Source organism: Fulmarus glacialis, unplaced genomic scaffold (assembly GCF_000690835.1).
Source record: "Fulmarus glacialis isolate BGI_N327 unplaced genomic scaffold, ASM69083v1 scaffold9874, whole genome shotgun sequence".
Classification (NCBI taxonomy): Eukaryota; Metazoa; Chordata; class Aves; order Procellariiformes; family Procellariidae; genus Fulmarus; species Fulmarus glacialis.
The window spans coordinates 23,567-47,671 of NW_009208690.1; the positions used below are offsets into that span (position 1 = coordinate 23,567).

The 24,105-nt window shown below is 35.4% G+C and overlaps 1 protein-coding gene across 1 annotated transcript in view; it reads right to left on the minus strand.

Moving 5' to 3' along the window:
* Nucleotides 1-22,112, minus strand: part of ZCCHC11 (zinc finger, CCHC domain containing 11) — a 40,612-nt gene extending 18,500 nt beyond the window's left edge. The window contains exons 1-14 of the mRNA XM_009576577.1: nt 21,444-22,112; nt 19,536-19,699; nt 15,881-15,997; nt 13,513-13,690; nt 10,255-10,343; nt 9,026-9,077; nt 8,155-8,224; nt 7,042-7,168; nt 5,903-6,022; nt 5,296-5,517; nt 4,973-5,147; nt 2,235-2,974; nt 1,537-1,687; nt 863-949 (exon numbers count right to left, since the gene is read on the minus strand). Coding sequence (XP_009574872.1) covers nt 863-949; nt 1,537-1,687; nt 2,235-2,974; nt 4,973-5,147; nt 5,296-5,517; nt 5,903-6,022; nt 7,042-7,168; nt 8,155-8,224; nt 9,026-9,077; nt 10,255-10,343; nt 13,513-13,690; nt 15,881-15,997; nt 19,536-19,699; nt 21,444-22,005 — 2,854 coding nt within the window. The 5' untranslated portion in view covers nt 22,006-22,112. The remainder of the gene's footprint in view (nt 1-862; nt 950-1,536; nt 1,688-2,234; nt 2,975-4,972; nt 5,148-5,295; nt 5,518-5,902; nt 6,023-7,041; nt 7,169-8,154; nt 8,225-9,025; nt 9,078-10,254; nt 10,344-13,512; nt 13,691-15,880; nt 15,998-19,535; nt 19,700-21,443) is intronic.
* Between the last annotated feature and the right edge of the window lie 1,993 nt (nt 22,113-24,105).

A 24,105-nucleotide genomic window follows, 5' to 3' on the forward strand; every position in this document is an offset into this window, starting at 1 on the left:
TTTTTGTTTGAAACACAGTATTATAATGCATTCTCATTCCTGTAAAGGAAAGCAAAATTATGTAACTGAGAGGAAGCAATTTCTTCCTAACTGAAACGAATACATTTATCTGTTCAACTGAAATCAATGCTAGGAAAATATATATAACACCTATTCACAGCTTTTTCCTAACCTTTAATAGAATTGGAAATTTTAAGTCTTTCAAGGCTCTGTAACAGGTCTCAATCCTCAGCTGCTGCCAGTAAGTGGAGGGCATAGCCAGTGGATCGAAGTGCAATTCACAGTTCCTCGATCACAGGCCAGCTACAGCAGAAAGGATGGCCTTCTGTGTAGAGCAATGGACTGGAATTCAGGAGACCTGGGTTTGGTACCTGGCTCTAGCACTGTTTTGCAACATCTCCAAAAAATCACTTTCCATCTCTGTGCCTTGACTTCCATGATTGCAGTAAAATACTTTTGCCTATTTTATAAAAAGGATGTGAAGATAACAAACTCATTAAGATTTCTAAGATACTTAAACACTGGTGACTAGGCATCAAAAGTACTTGGCCCACGACCCACATAACACTAAACCCAACTGGCCAGGGCCCATTCAAACTTTCTTTTTGTCCTGACTGCAATAGTCCTGTATCTGCATTATCACTCTTGCAGCTCTTCCTCCACTCTAGAGACATTTCCATGCAACAGCATTGAGGGATGTTCAGTTTAGAAGTCTGCAAGATAGCTTTACATACAGAGGGAAAAGAGATGCCACTGCTTTAAGCAAGAAAAATGAGCGATAATGAGACAAGTTACATCTTCATGCTCTGGACAACGTGAATGAAGAAAGCATTATCAAGAATCACTACCTACTGTTACATACCATTATACTCTTTTCGAATAAATCTTTCCAAACTTGCCAGAATTTGTTCTCTGTTTTGTTGCTCAGATAAAGGAGGGGATAATTCATCTAAGTAAAAACAAGTTAAAGCACAGTCAGATGTGACATTCAGTTACTTCAAAAATCTTTTTCAGCTAATTAAAAGTATCGGATATCCTTTTTTTTTTGTTACATTTACTTTCCTTGAATATGTGTTTTTCTTTTTTATGATATCATTAGAGTTGTTAGGATTTTATTTCAGACGTTTGATTTTTCTGCAATCATTCAAACACAGAGCAGCTTGGTGGGCACCTGGCATCCAGCCAAGGTTAACCCACCACAGCACCCAAAAGCGGCTTTTTCCAAAAGAAGCCATAGAATTCGACAAACACAAAAACTAGTGCCCAGAGCCTAATTTCTGGGAACACTAGTAACTTTTTACAAACCCAGTGAAAAATCCTGTATACTATTAGTTTCTCAAATCTGTTATAAGAATTTAATATCACAACCATGGATTGTATGAAAATAAAAATATTGATCAATTTGTAGCCTAGGGTACCTGGAAGAGCTTCTTGCCACTGAATTTACTGGAATAAGTCATTTAACCCTACAGTTTTTATTTTTTCCAGATTACAGACCACAGTTTACAGTGGAGTACAAACACTTTTCCAACATACCAAAACATCTTTTACACACTATATCAAGTATTTCCCGAAATCTGTTTGTCATTGGTGGTAGTGGTTTTAGATCAATTTTCTTGAAATCCTCTGGGCAGTCATTTTTGGAATGTCCATCCCGTTTGCAGATGCTGCATACTATAGTTGGTGGCTTTTAGGGGAAAAAAAAAGTGCACAAATGCAATTTACTTTTAAGATAGTTCAACAGACCTAACATTTCCATGTAAGTCATGCAACATTAACATGCATTCATTAACATCTGAACAGCAACAAAGTCTCTACAAAGAACAGAACACCACCTCTCAACAGGCTGCATTTAGTTCTCACAGTGCATAAGAGCAAGTGGAAATTCTATAAGAAAGTAGGAGAGGAAGGGAGGAAAAAACCCACAAAACAACCAAAAAACAAAACTCAGTGGGTTTTTCTTTTGGTTGTTTTTTTTTGTTTGTTTGGGTTTTTTTTTGTGGAAATCAGAAAGCTTTGCATAAGATGGGGGCAACAGACCATCTAGTCCAAATGGCATACAGGTTCGGTATTTTCCAGTCCTGAATAACAGGTACTCTAAAAAGGCTAGAGTTACCATTCATAACAGAGGCTGAAACTAGGACAATCCTATCATCCATCCACCCTTAGTTTTAGGGACTTAAAAGTAATAGCCCACAAATACATGACCAGCATCGCTTAAATACACAGCTTACCTTTCCTGAAGTCAAAATAAACTTATCGAACACATAATGCATTTCTTCTATAGAGAGTTTGCCTTCATCTTTGAGATCATGAGCTTCCACCATTGCTTTGCAATTGGGCGAGGTAGCTGGTGTGCCAGTGCACTTATTCTGAGAAGACTCTGTTACCAAACTCTGTCTACTTTCAGCGTCAGAAAATTCGTTACTAGAATTTGTGTCATAGGGTTGATATTCACTGCAGTTACAATGGTGGCTTAGCTCACCTTCAGTTATACAAACTGAAATTTCTAAATCATCCCTCCCTTTAAGTGATTTTTGCTTTAATTCACAGCATTCATTAGAAATAAGGGATAAAGCTTCTTCTTTGTCTTCGTCGTAACTAGAGTCCAATGTTGAAAGTAACAAAGAGTCTATGTTCTTGGAAGTACATCTTTTGGCTACAACTTCTACCACTTCATTACATTCAAGTTCGTTCTCTGGTATGTTACATCCACTTCCTATATTTTGTTTATCTACAACTTTTTCCCCTTGTGGAAGGCAACAGTTGGCTACAGGCTCTTCAGATCTTGTGGATTTCTTATTATTGATTTTCCCTTTTTCTTTTTTCTTGGTATCTGGCTTGGATTTAATCCCATCTTTACTTTGTGGACATGCAAAATATTTATATGCTGTCCTAAATCGCTCCAGGATGTACTCAAATACCATCTGGCTATTTAGACTTCGTGCAACATTCCTCTTTAGTGCAAAAGGATCTAGGAAGAAAAAGAACAATTTCATTAGTAATCTTTAATTCCTACATTTCACTAAAGCAGCTGAAATACCTAAGTTACGATATGGCAGTTAAAAAGAGATTCTTATAGTATAGTCCAGAACTGTATTTGGATATACTTAGAGAACATAGGGCCCACAAGGTTTTTTGGACTTCTTGCATACAAAGCATAACACACATGTGGCCATGAATGGTTGGCTATCATAAACCATTCTAAATAGTGTTATTTAAAAAGAAAACCACAGGTATATTGTACCATTATATTACGGTCAATTTCTAAACTAGAAATGAAAATAAACATACAAAGGCAAAATAAATGTAGGCCTGCCTGAACTTTTTTCCTTCACTAAAGAAGGATTTGCATTTCCCTTAAGAAATTAATTTCTCTAAGAGTAACATTAAGGTTATAAGGATTATATGAACCAATCTCACCAGGTTTCATTCTTAGTCCTTCCTAGCGATTTCTAGATCAAACATGTTTTCCAAGTAAAAAGAGCACTTGCATAGTTGCTATAAGTTTGCCTGGGAAGATAGTATCAAACTGAGATTCTGTTACTTCATAATTTCAGTTACAAACTTAACATTAAAAAAAAAACAAAAGCAAAACCAAAAAACAAACAAAGAAACAAACAAAAACAAAGAAACAAAAACAACACAAAAAGACCAACAATAGCAGGTATCAGAACCAAAATGCAATCTGTTTTTTGAAATTATTTCCTGTTTCTTCCTCAATAATTTGCCCTTTCATCTTAGAGGTTTCAGTTTCCCACATACTGAATAAACACTACGTTAGTTTTAAAACTCTCTAGCTAAAAGTGATTGTAGAAAAGAATTAGGAGAGGAAATTAAAGCCACAGGAGTTATCTCACTACCCAACATGTGCCTCAACAATTCACTGCTTGTTTTTCTCCTTTTTACTTTTCCTTCTTGCTCTTCTTGTACCTTACTGACTCATCCTTCAATATACCTTTAGTAACTCATTCTCTGTCTTTATGATTCTCTTCGACCTATTTCTCCTTGTCCTCTCCACCACCTCATGTGTGTTACAGAAAAGCTTCAACTTCATCAACATCTCTAGAAAGTGTCCAAAATTCATTATTTATGCTTTTATAAAAATATCACCTTAAATGGTTTCTTAGCCTTCCTCAAATACCCAATTTCTCTATTCTTAAGGCCAATTCAGAATGCCATGCATTGCTCTGTGACTTTCACTGTTAAGTATTGTTTACATATTTTTATGAGTTGAGAAACAGAAATAAAGATGTCTTCCAGTTATAAAGAAATAATAGACCAAGTAATTTTCTTTCTTTCTCTCCTCAACATATATAACTCAGGGTATGTATTATCATAAAATTCATATGGTCTCACCCCCTGAAAAAATCACTTTCCTTAGCAGGATATTCAGGCCCTGAATGAATTCAGGCCTATGACATGCCATTCAGTTTCACAGTGTGGAAATACTACCAACAGGGAAAGGGGCAACAGAAGGTGCTCTGTGTATGTGTGTGTTACTTTGACGGGTTTGCTCCAGTTCACTCTGATAAGAGCTAACCTCTCTGCTCAGTCTGCATTAGAGTCAGAGGAAACAAACTGATAGCTGGTAACACTCGAAATACATTGTGGTTTTTGGAAATGCAGCTAGAGGTGCTGAAAATTCATATCAAAATTATTAAAAAGGAATAAATAATAGCTTATAGAAAGAATGAAACAGATAAGAGATAAGAACAGAATGGTGAGAAACAGTGAGACCAATTTACACTTTGTACTTCAAGGACCAGAGTTGCAAAAAGTAGTATTAAACAGAAAATTTGTCTTTAAACAGACAAAATAGCTGACAAAATATAAAAAAACCAATTTACTTTCTCCTCTGATTATTGACTTAGTTTATTGTCCAGACTTCTTGTGACAGACCTGTAAGTATTAGGTAAAGAAAGATAATAATGCGGGATGACTACAGAACTAGAAAAGGCTATTATCCTACCTTCAATGGCTATTCGCCTTTTAGGCCAGTTTTTATTCTCTCTGGTTAAGAGTTCTTGTACCCGTATGCTGATGACGTATTCCTCCAAAGCAAATTCCAGTGTGTAAAACTTCAACAGTTCTAACCACAGTTGCCCCAGTGAAACTTGATGAGGGGTTTTGAATGCTAAGAGAGACTGAAACACATGGACAAGAATGCTCAACTGCAATAAGAAATGAAAATTCCCTTTTTTTTCCTGGTTCCATCCAATATTACTGTTTAAAGATAAAAAACAAGGATAAGAGACAGAATATGGTTTTCAATGAAATAAGGCCATGACTTACATTGCCGTGTTTCTCCTTTGCATTACTTTGGTTGTCCACTTCCGAGCTTGTTACCTTTTTACCGCCACCTTTTTGTTGTTCAACTTTAGTTTTACTTTCCGCTCCAACTGAGTTTTTTGCTGCACCATTTGTTGGTGGTTTGTACTCCCACCGTACAAACTCCTCTTCTTCTATACCCTTCAGCTGGTGGTCATCTGGCCTCTTTGAATCAAAGCCTTCAATCTAACAACAATTAAAGTGGCTCTGAAACAAGACTGTATATAATACATACAACCAAAAGTTTTCACCAAAGGTAACACTGACAATTGTGATATTTATCCCCCCCAAGAATAACCGGTATCAGAGAAATAAATTCAGAGGATTAAAGAAGAAAATATTTGCCTTTTTTCCAAAGTACAGCATGACACAATTGCACAGGCCATAGCAGCTGCCTTTTTTTAAAAGTCATCAGAATCATCAGGCATCGACTGTGTGAGGATTAAGTACCAATGTGTTTTATTTACAAATTTCTTAGGTAATCAATTTTTGCACATTTTATGACCTTGCAGAACACAGAAATAATGTCAACAATTTAACAATAACGTTACTGTATTACCAAAGCACTTACCCAATTGCCCAAATAGGATGGTAAAATACGTGGTTTTCTTTGTTGAAGAAAAAATATCACCATTAAGGCAAAGGAATATGAGGGAATCCCACCTTCAGCCTGACAGTCAATGTGACAGAGCTGTAAGAGAATACATCATTATTTTTATGATGTAACATCAGTATTTTAATTTAAAATCTATTAGACAAATATTAAAGAAATGCGAGATACATACTAGAGTAAAACAGAAAATCCTTTTATCTCAGAAACTGCAGTCATCATGCCATGCCACGTACAGACAAAATGCAAATTATAGTAATTCATACAGTGTCTTAAGTTATACTATTTTATTATACGTTATTCTCTTCAGTTTCATCACATTTTGTGACTGTGGGACACATTTATGTTCCTATCTAGAATTTCAGTCAACTCTCAAGTTTTTGTTATTGTGTGGTATCTCACGTATGGGCATGGGGATTCTAAGTATCTGGCTGTAATCTGATACTGATCTCTTCCATGGGAACTCAAGAGAGATGTAATAAACATATTAGACTTTGAACAGTTCTTTGTCGTTTCTACTGCTGCTACTGATATGTTGTAGAACAGGAACTTTTGTAAAAACACCTTGCTAAATCAAGCAACAATAATAATACCATGCAACTGATTTTTCAATAAAGCCAAGCCATTATAACTCATGTATGGCCAGGCAGCAATTTCAGGACGAAATTACAAGACAGTTAGATGCTGGCTGTGAACATTGTAACTTGGTTCCTGTGATCACCGTTGACGTCTGTAAGAAATACAGCAGGGTATGATGACAGACCCTTTTTGGAGCAAGTTAACTTTTTTCAATATGACCTCAATAGCAGAAAGTTTGCAAGACCCAACTGCTCTGTTGAGCTGGTTTTCAAGGAGCAGTTAACTAGTTTTAAGGAACTAGTGTAACAGCTTGCTAACAGAATAGTGGAAGCTTCATATATATTTACAGTTTCACAGCAAAACGTTCAGTCTCATTCTGGCCTGTTAAGAGAAGAGGTGAACTAGTGGCATGAAGTTCTCTTCTACAAACATATTCATGATATATTATACATTACATTGTATGCAGTACTTAAAAAGAGGAAATAAACATATTTAATTATCCTCAGTATTTATAAACTTACTCTAGCCCAGTAGCGGAAAGCCAAAACCAAGGGAATAAGGACAGGCTCCAGTTTGCCAAGTGCAGCCAGCAGGTCCGTTGTAAGGCAAGCCACATCATTTCTAGCACTTACTTTACATGTCAAACCACTGTAATTACAAATGTAAAACAGATAAAAAGAGTTAATGCCATCATATCACAGATGATGCTTGGGGCAGAGGGGAGACAGGGCATCACATCCCCACAATAAAAACATGCATCAGTGTCTCCCTATGTAAGAACCTGAACTTTTTAGACAAAAGCTACAGAATATAATCACATTTTCTTTACTATTAACTCATCAGTTGGATCTAGAACTTACAAAAGTTCACTACAGCTAAAAATATGAAACAGCATCAAGAATTTGCTCTAAGTTCTGCCATTACTTAATTGTGCAATCTTAACACAACTCAAACTCTATGGATATCTTCCACATACCAACTAACTAACTAACTAAAACAAACCCCCAGACCTGCTGCGTATTAAGAGTTGGTAAGTCCACACAACAGCTGCTCTAAGAACTTTTGGTTTGCTTCTCAGAATAATTATTTCTATTTTCTTGGAACTTACAAGGCATTTGCATAATCCACAAATACAGGAGAAGATATGCCCACCCTCGATGCATTTCCTTCTGCAGAGTTTCAATCACATATCTCTAGCCAGTCAAAGCAATATGGACATCATACAGCAACCATGTTTCATTTTAGAGGTTTATACTTCTTAGGAATTTACTGAAACTGTCAGATGATGTGTCCTTACTGGTAATGTGTATCTTATACAATGTTTTTAAAGCCTTGGATTAAACTGCTGGTAGAAATTTTAAACATCAACTGAAAACCATTCCACTTTTCCCCTATTTAACTCAAAGTAGAACTGGTATTTTCAGACTCCTACAACTAATGACCTCTATGAGGCACAAAAACAAAGCAAAGCTTTCCTTTAGATTGTATTTTCATGTATAAGCAATTCCCCTTTAACATGAATGTTAGCTAATATTACAGTAACACTTCTTGTCAGGAGTGCAGGCAAGTAGCTGCTATGAACAAGCATAGTAGAAACTGGTACCTCATTAAAAATCCTTTTCAATGACATGTACCTTTTAACATCTTTGCAAAAGACAACAGGAACTTTGGCATGGAAATCTGACTCCACATCTGAGTAGACAGCTGAGTAAGGAGAAAAAAAACCATTAGGTACAAAAGTCTTTTACAGTTTTCCCAATTGTACCTTTAAAACTATTACATTTATACCATGCTTTTACGGAACAACTCAAATTAAGTGCTGCGTAGCTAACGAGTAAGCAATATTTTCTGGATACTTTTGATGCTCACGACCAGTATCACACGGCCAGCAGGGAAAAAAAAAAAAAAGAAAAACCCTTGTCAGATACCTGGGCTGGTATCTCCTCTAGAACCTTTTTGTCTGTACATTTGAAAGATACAAGATTGAATCTCTGACAAACCATCAGGATAGTTTGAGAACCACTTATGGAGCTCACCTATCAAAATTTCCTGAAGGATCAAAAATGCAATGCTACTTGTGTCACTTGGTTCAAGATGTGCGGATTACAGGGTTAGATGACTTCCAGACAGAACCAGGAGGCTACAAGTTTCAGAAGTCTTGTAATAGTTCTCACTGATGTTCATATGCAAGTGGAAAGTGGATTCTGGGTTTACTGCTTAGAATTTCTCCTACAAAGTTACATACTGTTTGACCTGGCATCTAACACTATTACCATAAATTCTGGCAATCTGAACTGGACTACCTCGGCTGCCATTCTCCTGCTGCAGGTTCTCATCTCTCACTTACACAAGCACTGGTATTCATAAAAATCACATTCATAAAAACAGCTCAGACACTTTGATTGAAAACTAACCTATTTTTGTAAGTTTACAGAAAAATTAAGCATAAAAACAACAGCAGTTGGAATATTAATTAAATAGAAATGAGATGCAACTAAAACTCACCACTGTTCTTCAAGATTTCAAGCACCTGTATCAGAACATCTGGTTGACTCATCTAAAATGATGAAAGTAGAGCCAGTTACATTATTCAGACTAACCTATTTTATTTTACACTTTAAAACTACTTGCACAACTAGTAACACTATGTTCTTTCACAAAAGTGAAATCATGTGTCAGTATCAATGAAAAAGTTAACTGTATCTGTCCGCACCATGAAAACAGGTACTAGTAAACATATTAGCCAGTTTTCTTTTAGCCTACAGCTTTTTTAGTTAATACTTCTGTTCTAGATCCATATTAATAGACTCCGTAAAGTTAAAACAAAATACTTGCCATATATTCAACAATTTCAATGTCAACATATGCCACTAGAAACGCACAACAATAAAGAATTTAATGTCAGTACTTTCCCAAGGCTTTTTAAAGGTTATAATTTTTAAATGTGTTTTTCTTTTCTCCCCAGAAATCAACTTAAGTGGTGTTTCAAAGACAAGCTAAAAATTATCACCACCTTTGAGCCTTTATGAAAAAGTTACAGTACGCTCCACATGCAATTGTTTGAAAAGGGGCTCAGTTTTGCTCCCTAACTGCAGTTATCATTTCAAAAGGCTATGTGTAAGTATGTAACCAGAACAGGTATCTTGGATTCCACTGTAACACATGCAGTCAAAAAAAGAGCAAGTTCAGCAGCTGTGCCTCTAACAAGAACATGCTGCTAATACCATACTAAACATGAACCAACAACTTAAATGTTTAAAGGCAAGTTATACTGCTCTGCAGGAATTTTGTACCACAGTAAACTGTAAACTGGGATGTGACATCTACTTGCAAGTGACTAAAACATAAAAGGAAAATTGTCACTTTTAGCCCCACCTTTAAAAGGGGGGGAGGAGATGAAGACCTACAAGATTTTACTGTCTGAATCACGAGCACATAAAAGCACACTTATCCAGAGCCAACTATTTTCATATTGCTTCAATGCCTACTCAAAAAATTTTTAAAAAAGGCTAGCATAAGATTGTCCAAAAAAACCAGAATTAAAGTTATCTAATAAGCCATGAAAACTTTACCCACTGGATTCATAGCACACTTGACACTAAATCAAAGATTATATGCTTTGTGCTATTCTAACACCGAACGCCCCAATAGAAAGTGAAGGCAATGGAGTAGAAATAAATGTGGATGGCCTTGATTTAAAAAATCTCAGTTAATACGAGATAATATCTACATACCTTAGGGGGGAATTTGATATCAATGTTAACATCGCTGGTCTTAAAAGCGAATCTAGTTAAACAGGAGCCATACATCCTCAGTGAACAGTCTGGAAGAGAGAGAAGCATAATTATTTAATAACTAGTAAATAAATTATTCTTTAATGGATGATGGACACCTTGCTTTAAATACTGTACCTCCCAAGTGGTACTCCCAGATTAATGAATATCGAACCACTTTCTCACTCCTGTGAAAGCTAATCATTTCCATAACACAGCATCACAGGAAAAGGGATAATTCAGATAGTATAATTACCAAATGTCCAAAATTTTTCAAGCTGTGTTAAAGTATTTTTGCAATGCAGGTTTAGTTTTGTTTGTTCTTAATATAAAATTAAATATAAAATGGCAATAAACGTTACCATCTCAGTGCAGGATTTTATTTAAGAGCGTTTGTTACCTACAGCTTGATTTCACTGCAGCAGTTAGCCAACTGTAAGATCTTTGTTGCCTCATACACTTTTGTTACAAAAAATTTTTATATGTGCTACAATCTGTTAATTACATCAGCAAGTTCCTATGCACAATTCATTATGAAACATGCACATAAAACGTAAATTCATTATAATCCAAGACACAAAGAACAGTATCCATTTAGTAAGTGTTTCTATATTTAATAGTTCCTTACCTGCAAAGATGTACAACAGATCTAAACTAATTACAAAGTAACTATTCAGTAATAATATCATGATAAATGCCATTCCACTCCATAAAGAATTATTTATCCCACTTCATGATACAATTTTTGTAGATGAAAACTCTCCTGTAATATATATTAGGGCTTGGACATATTTATGTCAGCTGAAAATTGAGTCTATTATCAATCCATTCCAAATCCAACACCCTGCTCAAGCAAGTCACCTAGAGCAGGTCGCCCAGAAAATCTCCAAGGATGGAGAGTCCACAACCTCTCTAAGCAACTGTGCCAGTGTTCAACCAGCCTCAGAGTGAAGAGGGTTTTTCTTGTATTTTTTCTTAGTACCTTAATTTGTGTTCTGACCAAACTCTGCCAAACAGAACCACAACAAAATAATTCTTAAAAGAGAAAATAGATCTTACACACACAGAGCTTCAAACAAACCTTTCTCTATTTTTCACTACTTAGAAACTAGCCTTTCAAAAGGAATTTCTGTATGGTAAAGTAGTAGTAGTAGTAGTAGTAGTAGTAGTAGTAGTAGTAGTAGTAGTAGTAGTAGTAGTAGTAGTAATAATAATAATAATAATACCACCACCACCACCACATTGTAATTACTTCCAATGGCTTTTCATAGTACTAAGAAGTCTTGCATAGTTCTAATGCAAGCTCAAGAGAAAATCATGCCAGAACATGTTTTCTACACTGTGCATGAATTAATTTTTTCCTAATTTACAACTTAGGAAAACACATTCAGTAAAACACAGTGGGCTTTGAAAAGGGGAATAACAAGTTGTCTTTTACTACTACAGACTCCCCCTCCACTACTATTACACCTCCACATCAGCTCATCAGCCCAAACAAGTCAGCCAGCCAAGTAACACTAACACAGTAATTTTCATGAGTATTTATGTAAAAGTAATAATTTCTTTTGCTTTGTCTTGTGCTAATATATTGAAAACTCAATAGCATGTCAGAACAGAAGTTTGCACTAGGAGCCACATATGGCAATATTATAAAGCAAACAGATTAGAAAACCTCCACCCTACAAGTCCCTGTTCTATTCAGCATCTTATGTTTAAGCATATATTTAATATAGCTCCTAAAACTAAAGCTGATCATCCTGCAGTAGACAAACAAAATCTTTCTAACTAATGTATTTTTATAGAGCAAAGAGAAGGTATTTCTAAAATAAAAGGACAGTATAGAATATCGACCCCGTTTCAATATAGATGAAATTAAAAGTTTGAAAACTTATTTTTTGTTAAGGAGATTAATATTTCTTTTGTTCAGATTCACTGAAAAACAAACCATTGTTAATATAATGTCAACATTACTGTAGCTGCAAAAATCAGCTCTAAAACTCCCAGTATATTAACTATAGGATATGATGGGAAATCAATGCAAAGAAGCAAATGTCAGAGATTATTTATTGTTACATTATTTTATTTTCCAACAGTTGTACAAATTGGATTTGAATGTTTACATGTCCTATTGAAGTAACATACTGTACTTCTGAAGGGGGAGAAGGAAGACTACCATTCAACTTATCCAGACAATTTTTATGAACTTTATTAATACACTGAACTTTATTGACCCACTGAAGCAAAAAAATGGGACTAAGCTTTTAACCTACTCAGATTTTTTTTGTCTAAATTATTCTTATTTTTAATCAACATAAAGCACTCAATCAAGAAAAAGGCAGATGAGGTATGATATTTATACATGGTTAAGTAAATGTAATATTTTGACCTATTCAAGACAATTCCAGAGACTTTGGGAAGCTATAGTTGATCTCAAAGTACACCTCTCCCCATTTTAGGACCCATTAATCATAAATATACATGAGAAGAAATACCTGTTAAACAATAACCCTTGTTGATTTTAATGACATGTTTCAATGAACAGTTACTGATTAGTACTTCGAGATATTTCAGATCACAATTAAGTACTGAAAATGTCTCATATGCTTACCAAAATCACTCACAGACGAGGTCTAATTTTTTTTTTCCTAAAACGATGCTTTAAAAAAAATTGCCTCATGCAACTTTTATCTGCCCTGAAAGATGTTATAAACAACTCAAGGACTGGTAGGAAAAAAATACATTTCAAACTCCTCCTCATTTTCCCCTCCTGCGACATTTACATTAGTTTAATTAAGCGTACTTGAAAACAAAAAAAATCTCTACTATAACAGCCACAGATATTTAGTAATGCTAGGTAAAGTATAGGTGGAAAGGTTTGTAGGACTAGAGCCTGAGGGAGATCCTCAGTGGCTGAGGCTTTAAACATGACAAGGAAGGAAGTATTTCGTGCCCTGGAAACTTCCAATCTTTATCAGAAATCATCACTTTAAAGAGGACCAATAGCTTCAATAAACACAATCTTTTTCTAGGTTTGTTAGCTTCTTTAAAATCAACTGCCAGTCTGTATTAAAATGCCTGCATGTATTAATATTGTATAATATAAAGATAATTTAACCCCAAGTGCATTAATTCACCATTAATGAAGGTACCAAAATCTGTGTAAAAATAAAGAAAAAAAAAAAAAATTCACCTAAAGAAAATGGAGAATACTATGAATACCTGGTAAGGGCTGTTGAATAATTTTCTCCATCTCGTTTACAATTTCTTGTCGAATTCTGAAGTCATCATCTGATATGCCTTGTTCATTTGCTGCCTCAATGAGTGCAAAACTCAGAGCAGCCAACTGTGCAGAAGAAGGGGGTGGGAGGGCACGCAGCTCATTTTCTTCTTGTTTTTCCTGAATAATTGTTGGATGATAAAAGTAAAAACTGATATTTTAAGAGAAAAAGGTTATCTCATAATATTGCATGATACTAGAATGTATGGTTTGCTGTTTGTGTTCTTCTATTTACAAAGTGTCCTGACCAAACACTTTCAAAGGTAGGAACTCTGCCTGGCCTAACTGGCAAATGTACTAGTTTGGCTCACAGAAATGACAGTAGACGCTCAGTGCTTAAAAGAGAACATGTTGTTTCACAGCTGGCAACTGGGGAGGAAATCTGCTGTGTTATATTCCTGAACCACATTTTCTGACAGTTCTGAAACAGAATTCATCCAAGAAAATGAAAAGCTGTAATTGTTCCTACATAATAAAAGTAACCGAGCTGAAAAAGTTTTTCTAGAGTCACACAGGTTTTTTTCCAGAGTGTATTGTACTTGAAGGAAAGATATCAGAGGCAGAAAAAGTATTCCTACCTCCAAGGAATTTTGGTAAGTTGAGCCCCTTTGCTGCCTAAAGAGCTGGTGCCAGAAAGTGCTACTTTTAGAGCATCAAATTATAATCAATTTAATCCAACAGCAAGAAATATGTCAGATGCAGCAAGTCATTCGGGAGCAAGTACAACAATCACTTGTTTCACAAATTCATCAACTAAATGAAATCTGTGACTGACAACAGAAATAAATACTAACCAGAAAATAATTATGCACTAAGAAAACACAGTCCAGTATGAAAATGTTTGGTTAGTTCTAGGCTGCATCTCTCAACTCTTCTGTTCTAATTTGAACAAATTTAGCATAAGAAAGAACATGTGCATTTTTAAAGGGTGGTGTTTTTTTTTAATGGCACATATTTTTCTTGAGTGGGGAAGCCACAACTGCTACTAAGCTTATTTGATAGTCATGCATATCATAGTTAGAGCTGTAAATAGGTGTATTTTATGAAGTAACATTTAGACAGTTACATACCTCTTATCACTGTATTGTGGCACATATGTAAAGCTATTTGAAGACAAGTGTTAAAAAGTGAAATCGCTCCCTGTCTTCTAGCATTTCCATTCAGTGGGAAAGAAACCTCATTCCTCAATTCTTATCTCCATGCCCAGATGAAAAGCATGGTATGAAAGTGTTTCCTTATCAAATACGGGGCTGGTTTGTTGCTGTTTTATTAATTTTTTTTTCCATGATGCAATTTAGCAGACAGCAAGAGAACCAGAATCCTTTACAAATAATAACTGAACATAATACAAAAAATGTTACTTTCTGAGATGTAATGGATTTATGGCATTCAGAGTTTTCCAGGTGATGGCTTGCATATACGATAGAATTAGAGCATTAATTACAAACAGAAGTATGGTAAGAAATACATGGAAACAGGAGTAAGTAATTGACTGAATTTTGGGGAATCGTTGTAGGAAGAGTAATTTTAGCCATCTGAAAACAAAATCCTACATACTTGAGAATTTGTAGCTCTTCAACAGCATTTACAAAAATGGGTTGGCAAGAACATCTGTGCACCATTTACTGAATTTCATGCATGTAACAATTCTTTAAAGCAAAGCAAACAGTAACACCATGGTATCTGACAAGGAAACTGTTTTTCTCTTTGAAAACCCTACAACTGTTTTTCATATTAAACACATACATAAACCCAGAGAGATGAGTGACTCAGGAACTGAATCCCTCCTTACTTGAACTCTCTTTTTTTAGTCTAGACACACTATCCCCTCCACTTACCCATAACAGAAAGGATGTAGATAAAAATCTCACAAGTCAAACAAAAGAGAAAAAACAGAAAAAAAACAACTTACCCCACCCCACCTCCAGTCCCTGGAGTTCTTGCTACCAACGATATTATTTTTGGAAGAAACAGAAAAACTAAATATGTTTCTCACCTAAGTTACCTTGCCTTCTGTTACTAAAAGTATGATGAACTGCCCACTACTCAGAGATACTAATTCAGAAGCAATGACCAAAAATGTTCTTTCCTCTCTGCCTGGACAGATAATCAAGCCCTTCCTCTCAAACAGAAAACGAGCAACGAGAAATTTGTGGATCTCTGCTCAGCACACAAACTTTCACCTAAATGAAGATGACCAAAGAAAACATACCACATAACAAGAAAATCTTTAAAAAAATAAACCAAAACACAAAAGGGAAAAAAAGGGGGGGAGGGGGAAATCAGTCAAAATTTTATTTGTTAACTTACCATTATATTTTTCTTATGTCGCTTTTCTTTAATATGCTTGTGAGCTCCCTGGATATTTTCAATGTGAACTAAGCAGAGCTTGCATAGATACTGACAGTTGGTGTATTCTGGGGACCGCTGAGGAAAAATGGTCATAAATTAAAAGAAAATGTTTCTGCCAATAGTGTCTGAAAAAATAAATTCTTTGAATAACAAATTGTATTTAACATTATGTAACACTTGTATGGTCAAGGTGCTTTGCAAACATTAAGTAATCTTCAAAAAACACAGTGGAAATGGATTTTTACCCATGTGACAAGTGGGGAAAGCAAGGAAAGGAAGTGAGATGACTTGAATATTACACTTCTCAGTAAATTTTAATGAGGCAAGATTAAGACTGACGAGTTTACGCCTCTTAAGGCTGACCTTAAGGCCAGTAAGCCATTCCTTTCTCAGCTCAAGCTTTTAATAACTACGGATTTATTAAATCTCAGCATCTATCCTCCCTTCTCTGATGAGAAAGTGGCAAATATTCATCATATTATCTACTGTACATGTTATGACAGGTGGTGGTGGTGTTTGGCTAGTATATTCACAGTGTACTGTGCAAGTACTGCATTTTTTGTTCTATTAAAAAGGGTGCGGCTGGCCAACAAGGAGGAAGATAGCCTGTTTCTGACTTACTAATGACTACTCTGGATAAGGCAGGATCCTCTGACAAGGGGTAAGATTATTTCATTTTGATGAATAATTTAGGATGCTCAGAATTGGAGAAACATGCAGAACAAGCATCTTTTTGTACAGATAAGCTGAAAGAGATGGAGTACACAAATGGAGAGCTGGCACCTGGGAGACCGCTGAGAGTCTGCAAGAAGCAGCCAAGCCTCAGGAGATGATAGGGGAAAACAAACAAACAAACAAATCACCGTTTTCCTAGAATCCAAGAGGGGATACTGTGAAGTTTATTGAACCAGGAAACCACCGAGAACTACTAGAATAAAAGGCAGAAAGGACCACCTCTGCAAAGATGAGGGGTTGGTTGGCAAATACTCCACTTTAGTCTGTCTCATCCTGCAGTTGTATTTTCTTGCTCTAATAAAACACAGCTATAGAGATTGGAAACCTTTTGATATGCTCACTGCAAAGACAAAAGGGCCCCAACAAAAAGCCTGCATCTTCCTCTATACTTGTTAGCATTTTTCCAAAAACTGCTATCAGTTATAACTGGGAGAGAAAAAAACCTACTTAACATTTTCATCCTGATTCTAATACATCTATATTTATTAAAACCGAAAAGTACTGAAAACAGCAGATGTTTAAACAGTGACATAACAATGAATGAACAGAGAACACCATTTTAAGACACTAAGGTGGACTATAGATCAGTTAAACAAATTTTACTTACTATGTGGAAACCTAAACCACTGCTAAATTTGGGCAAGTTTTTCCACTTACTGAGTTTGATCTTTTGCTTTTGGAAAAAAAAAAAAGGGTCTGACACCCTCCAACTGCAGAGTAAGTATCAATTTAAAGTAACACGGTCATTATGCTTTTTCTACTAATTCTTTTCATCCTTATTTTCTATGAGACAGATACCTAGTAACGTGAAATTACACATCCACTTGGAAAACAACTTACAGACAGTTACACTTGGCTAGCTGGGAAGATTCAAGTATTCGATACCTGATGATTGAAGTAGATCAAAAATATTTTACCACTCTTCTAAAACTGAATGAATATCAGCAATATCATATTAAAAAAATTGGGTAGTTCTTTGCAATACTGATCTGCAGTATTATGTCAGCAGATGTTGCCAGCAAAGTGGAATCATGTAATGCCTTTTATTTTGCCTTTATTGTAAAGCCTTTTTTAATCATCTAGTTATGCTTAAAGCGGCAAGAACTCAAAATAGCGAGACAAAAAAATAGTCTGTAGCTTTTTTCACTTTTACTTGAGTAAGACAGAAGCATCCAAACAAGCCAGGCCTCATGAAATTTGTGCTTGGACATTCAAGGAGCTAATCCATCTCAGAGTCAGTTGTATTTTAAAGAACTCACAGAGAATGGGAACATTCCAGATCACAAGGAAAGAGAAACTTAAGAATATCCTTAAAAGGCTAAAGAGGATTTGCCAAGGAATTAAGAGACCAGTCAGAATTAGCATCCAGAAAAATACTGTAATAAAGTAAGTTATTAATAAGTACATCGGAAAAAAACAGGTCATAGGTGATAAGCTGATCTGCTAGAAACAAATTGCACTAAGCCAATTTTAGGGTTGCTTTTTCAAAGATAAAATCATAGGGCTTGAAGAAGCAGCAGCAGATGTTGTATCTTGAATTTTACAAAGTTTTTGTCACTTATCATAGTATCAGTCTCAAAAGGAGACCATAAATCCTATCTAAATAAAGAACAGTAAGGTGGGAGCAAAACTGCTCAGAAAACTGTCCTCAGAGCACACATAACTAGACTGGTTCACCACTAGTCTAAAAGCATGTACCAAGTATTTTTCAACAGGGGTCCTTCTGGGGTCAGAAACATTCATATCTTTGTTGAAGACTTAGGAAATGCAACAGAGGGTGTGCTGACTACAACTATGAAAAATACCAAGTTGGGAGAGGTTACAGAAGACATAAGGTGACAAAAATTCAGTGATCACAACAAATTAAGAGAAATGGAATAAATAAGATGCAATTAAATATTATCAAAGCAAAGTATCATTCCTCCTTAGGTACTATCAACTGCAAACTATACAGGGCTGGGAACACCTGATTGGGCATTTCTTAAGAAAAGGATACGGGGATCATTGCTGGTCAAACTACAAGCCAACATGCTATTGCTGCTAAAAAAGCAGAGATCCTAAACACAAATACTATATTTCAGACAGATGAAGTCAGCTTTCCTCTTTATATGTAAGACCTCAGCTGAAATTGCATGTCCAATTCTGGATACCAGTTACATGGTAGATGCCTATAGAAAACCAACAAGAACGAACCAGTAACTAAAAAACCCCTAAGACCAAAGAACAAAGAGTTAGTCTAAAGAAGATAAGACTGCAGAAATGATAATGATCTTCAGATATGTAGAAAGTTGCTGAAAAAAGTAATAAACTTCTGTTTATTTTCCTAGGACAACATATGAGGGATTAAAATGCTGCAAGAGATACTTACATTAGACATTAAGAAAAACTTCTGGGTTACCTATACTGACTTCAAAATTCGTTTCACTGGAGATAATATTAAAAACAGTTTACATGAACATTTTTAAGGAGTCATCTTCAATATAGGTGACTCGGACTGGTGGAAGGCTAATATACTGAAGATAGCGCAAGGTTCCTTTCAATCCTGTATTGAGTTTCCAGGTAATCAGACTTTCTAGAAAATCTTAGGTAAGTAATGGAACTGTAAACCTTTAGGTCTGCAGAATTAAAAAATATTGTTCTACACAGGCTACATGTGCCACAAAAGGAACACTACGTTTCCAACCCATATCATCTTCCACGATGAATGACTAGTCAGCTAGGAGGGATAGTATCTTAGATCACTAAAGTGATTCATTATAGAGAAGAAAGAAACAGAGGCAACAGGCTCTAGTAGAAATACCACCCAATCAGAAATATGGTGATTCTAATAAAAGATGACACCCATTTTCTTTTTTATCTGATAAATAACTCAACTTACTTTTTCAAGTCGGGAGATATAATCTCTTTCCAGACGTTCTTCAGCTTGTTTCAATCCTAGTTGCTGTTCAGCTGTCAGATTAGATTCATCAATAACAGCGGTGTTTTCTAAATAATCAGCTTCCAAAGTATGTTCTTTAGTTGATTCAGAATTCTTTATCTTACCTAGAGAAAGAAACCGTTATTTTCTTCAGATAACTCAAGGACAGGAGAAGTGAAAGTTAAGAGTACAGAGCAGTTAAGAGCATCTCACTAAGGAGCCGGACACAAATTAGAGCTACATTCCAGTTTTTGTCCAAAGGCTGACCAAAATCACCTTAGACGTTAGAATCTTTCCAGTATGTTAACCAGTATTTTGGAGAGACTTCAGAGACTAATCTGCTACTAAGAGTGCTACCAAAAAGAGCGGGGGGGGGGGGGAAATGGTAGATTAATTTTGTGTTTCAGTTATAACTTCACAGTTGCTATTAAGTTCTTCAAGGCAATAAAGGGGTTTTTTTGTTATGCAGAACAGAGTACGTGAGATCCTGATGCTCTACTATAACAGAAATATGAAATATTAGGCTTAAAATTTTTTACACAACACATTTTGTTAAGGAAACAGTCATAGAACTGCCTTAAAGACATTCACCCAAATGATCTTACAGAGCCAGTCATCAGGCGTTTCAACCTCTCGATTTAGAAAGCTGCTGGAGTCACATCTGAACACACTGCGACACCTTGCCGCCCACAGCTAGCAACCGCAGAGCTCTGGAACACTGCTACTCACCAACATGCAGGTCAATTCCGGAAGACCAGTTCCTCTAGATGCCTACAAATTTTTCACAGTCCACCAATCTGTACAAACATCTACATCTTAAATTATTCCAGTAGTTTTTCCATCAGCAAAAATGAGGGTTATTTGTGGGGGGGTTTTGTTTTTGTTTTGTTTTCTTTTCTTTTCTTTTTTCTTTCCTTTCAAATGAGATGTGTGCTCCAGACTAGCTAGGAATGAAAACTGAGCAAGTTTTCAAGTCCTGGTTTCTCAGTGACAGATGGTCCCCACAGTACATGACGGTGGTCTACAAAGAGCTGACTGATCACAGGATGCTGCCATTTCAACTTGTTTTTCCTGTCAAATTTTATTAAGATAGCTAAAAAAAAATGCACTTTAATATTTTCCTAGTATTTCCATATAAGCAACTGCTGTAGCTACTGCAATACTGGGAAATACTTCAAATAGGTCTGCACTGGCACGCCGTCTTAAACAGCATTTTTATTAGAAAAAACTACATTCTGAAAAAGTGTGACAAATCCTGAACTAAGGAGTTAACGTGAAGTAAAATAAAGCCTGATCCATACATTTAATTCTGAAATTGAAAAGTATATGTAAGAATTGAACACTCATAAGGGTAACCACTGATGGATGGTACATACTCCAGAGCCCCCTAAATCAAAAAGCCATCTGACAAAACATATTGTCAACATTTTAGTAACAAAAAGAGCACAACAATCACAGAAAAAAAGGTAAATATTTTCCCCCTACCTATAAAAAAAACTTTTCTTGCAGATTTTTCCCCTGATCCTTCTGAAAAGCAGTAATAGCTGGCATTTCCATAAGTGACAATAATTTTATGAAGGGCTCCCCCCTCCCAAGACACTATATTTACAAAATTGCCTGAAACCCCCACACACTAAGTCTCTTGCAAAGATGTTTAGGTCTTAGGCATGAGAGAAAGGACAGGTATTATCATAATCTCTTATTCTCTAAGTAATATGCTTGTATTAATAGCACATTGAGTCTAAATGCAATCAGCAACTTACTATATGTGAAAAAAATATGCAAATAGAAACATTTCAAAGCCCATTTCAGATTGTTAACAATTTTACCAGAAGAAAATTGACTAAAGAAGTGTTGAATAATACTCACTGAAGTCATCAGGCTTATATTCCATTTTTCTTTGATCTGAAGCAGTCTTACCAGGATCACCAGTCTGATTAATACTAGTCTTCAAAGTATGAACTCCCAGTGGATTTTCCAACACCAGTTTCCCTTTCTGTGTAGCTGTTAAGCTTTCCATACTGACCCCATTCCCTGAAACATGGGAGCCTGGAAAGTTTTCTCCCACTGGTTGAGCTTTTGTCTGTTTCAGGTTTTCCACTGCTGGTGATAAATTAGAAAATTTTTTTGCTTTTCCATGACTTCGATCCTGAACGTTTGACCCCATATCTTTAGTTCCAGGAATACAACTATTTACTTTGCATGATTTATTTTCTCCTTGTTTTTCAGAACAAACATCATTTTGTTTACTTTTTTTGCTGCTATTCCCACTTGGAGAACTTCTCCCAACGTCCTTCACAGATTTGTCATTTCTATTATGTTTATAATTTTGATTATTTGTAACTTTGACTGCTTTGCCTTCCTCACAGACAAGACGGACAGACTTCCTTGGGTCATGATTTCCATTCTTTGAGCTCTTGGCCTCTTCCATTATAGTGAAGACCTGCTTCTTCTGCCTCTTGAGACCACCTGAAGTGCAATTCTTCAGCAATTTGCAGTTGATTTTAAATCCACTGTGCAGGCAAGGATCGTAGCTGATTGTCTACTGAAGAAATAATGACAGACATTTTTAAACTGAAGGAAAAATATCAACGCTCTGTGTAGACAACAAATTAAAATAAACCTCTAAAATAAAGTGTAACTACAAATTATTATAGGAAGCATGTTCCCTCACAGGCGTAAGTGAATTTTCATAATACATTCCATATTAAAGTAAAACTCATGAAAATTTTGATCATCTTGACTTCTATTTAAAAGAGGAGGGGATATGAAGATATGAAAAATGGCAGAACACGATAAAAAACACTCAGTGATAAACCTGCCAACAGCTTGCTTTTTTCTTTCCTTCCTATTTTTGGCTTTCTGAAAAAAACAAGAACCAAGATGTCTGCAACTACACCGGGGGAAAAAAAAAAAAAAAAGAAAACAGAAGAAAAAATTTAACACATCTAAAAAACACCACTCAATAAACACAGAGCTTAAATTAGCCACTAGAGAAAACTAATTCAGTTTCCAGCAAGCAAGCTCCATTTTATTAACTGATTTATAAAAAAAAGTATTTAGAGATATAGCTCAAAGTATTAATAATAAACCTGACCTATCACCTGTATCCACAGATACTTAAGCATATTTCTGACACATACAATTCTCATATAAGTTAGCTGTCATCAATTAAATAAGATTTTGCTTAGCCAAAAAACCCCACAAATAGTAAATATTTTGTTTAGCTACAGATTAACTTTACTTATAAAAACCTCAGGTCTTTAGGTGGTATATCATCTGAGCTTTATGTTGGAGACAACTCAAAGATTGTTTTTCCAATGGGAAGCTAAGCATGAATAATTGGGTCTGTTTGTAAGGAATTACTCTTACTAATATAGAAAATAAAGGGGGAATCTGTAACAAGAACTTGGATTTTTTTTTTAATAACCTTGAGATAGCAATAGAAAATTATGAGAATGAAGTATTAGACATAGAAGAAAATAAATTTTATAAAACTATAGCAAGATATGGAGTTCAGAGTTTCTCTCTTTCCTGTCCAGTTACATGTTTGTAGGTAAAAGCATGATCCATAGAAATTTCTGGGTTTTAAAGAACCCATCAAAATCAGTAGCTTATCATTTAGTGAAGAAAAGGAATAATAGAAAAGTCAATGAATTACAACTACTAGAAATATCACAATGTACTTTTGTGCTTAAGAACCAGAAGGAAGGATCAGATTAAAATGTCTGGTTAAAAAAAAAAAAACTTTCTGAATATTATCAGTATAAAGGACAGTAATTTTTTTTTTTCAGGCTATATAATGTAGTTACTATCTCTCACTTTAAAGAGACACAAATCGGAAAATACTTCAGGACACAAAGCACATATACTAAAAATGGTTCTCTTAAGCGTCTATTGACATAATTGAAAATACATATTATCTTTCAAAAATGAAAATCAAACAAACAAACAAAACCCACAAGAATTTTCATGAAGTTAATGTTAGCATCACAGTCTTTACTAAAATATAAAACTTGAAAAAGAAAAAAAAATCTGTATTCCTAAATTCATTCTAACGGCTAAGTATTTTATCTCACGAATACATTTAGTTAATATTACAGCTATTTTCTATTAAACACTGATTATACCTGGCTCTTACTTCTAGACCAAAAGTCAAAGACCAAAAATCAAAAAGATTAAATAGTAGTTGCCTTTGGATTGTAGTCAGTCTTTCCCATAGCAATTCTTATTAGCTCGGCAGCAGGAACTACTGCCCCCCTGTCCCAGCACTGCTCAAGCCTCAGTGTGGTAAGAAGAGCCAGGGTCCCCACAGGTTGGCTAAATTATTCTAGTCTCTGACCACCAGTATAAAGCACTGCTGTATAGACTGGTGAGATGTTATAGCTATGTACAGAATGTCGCTTTCTTTAAACTGTATTTTACTGTGATTTTTTGTTTAATGTAACCAAAAGAGAAAGGAGAGTAGGATTTTTCAAATTCTAAACTATTCCTTACGTTTTAGTTGCTCAACCTGAAAGGCAGGGGGGCG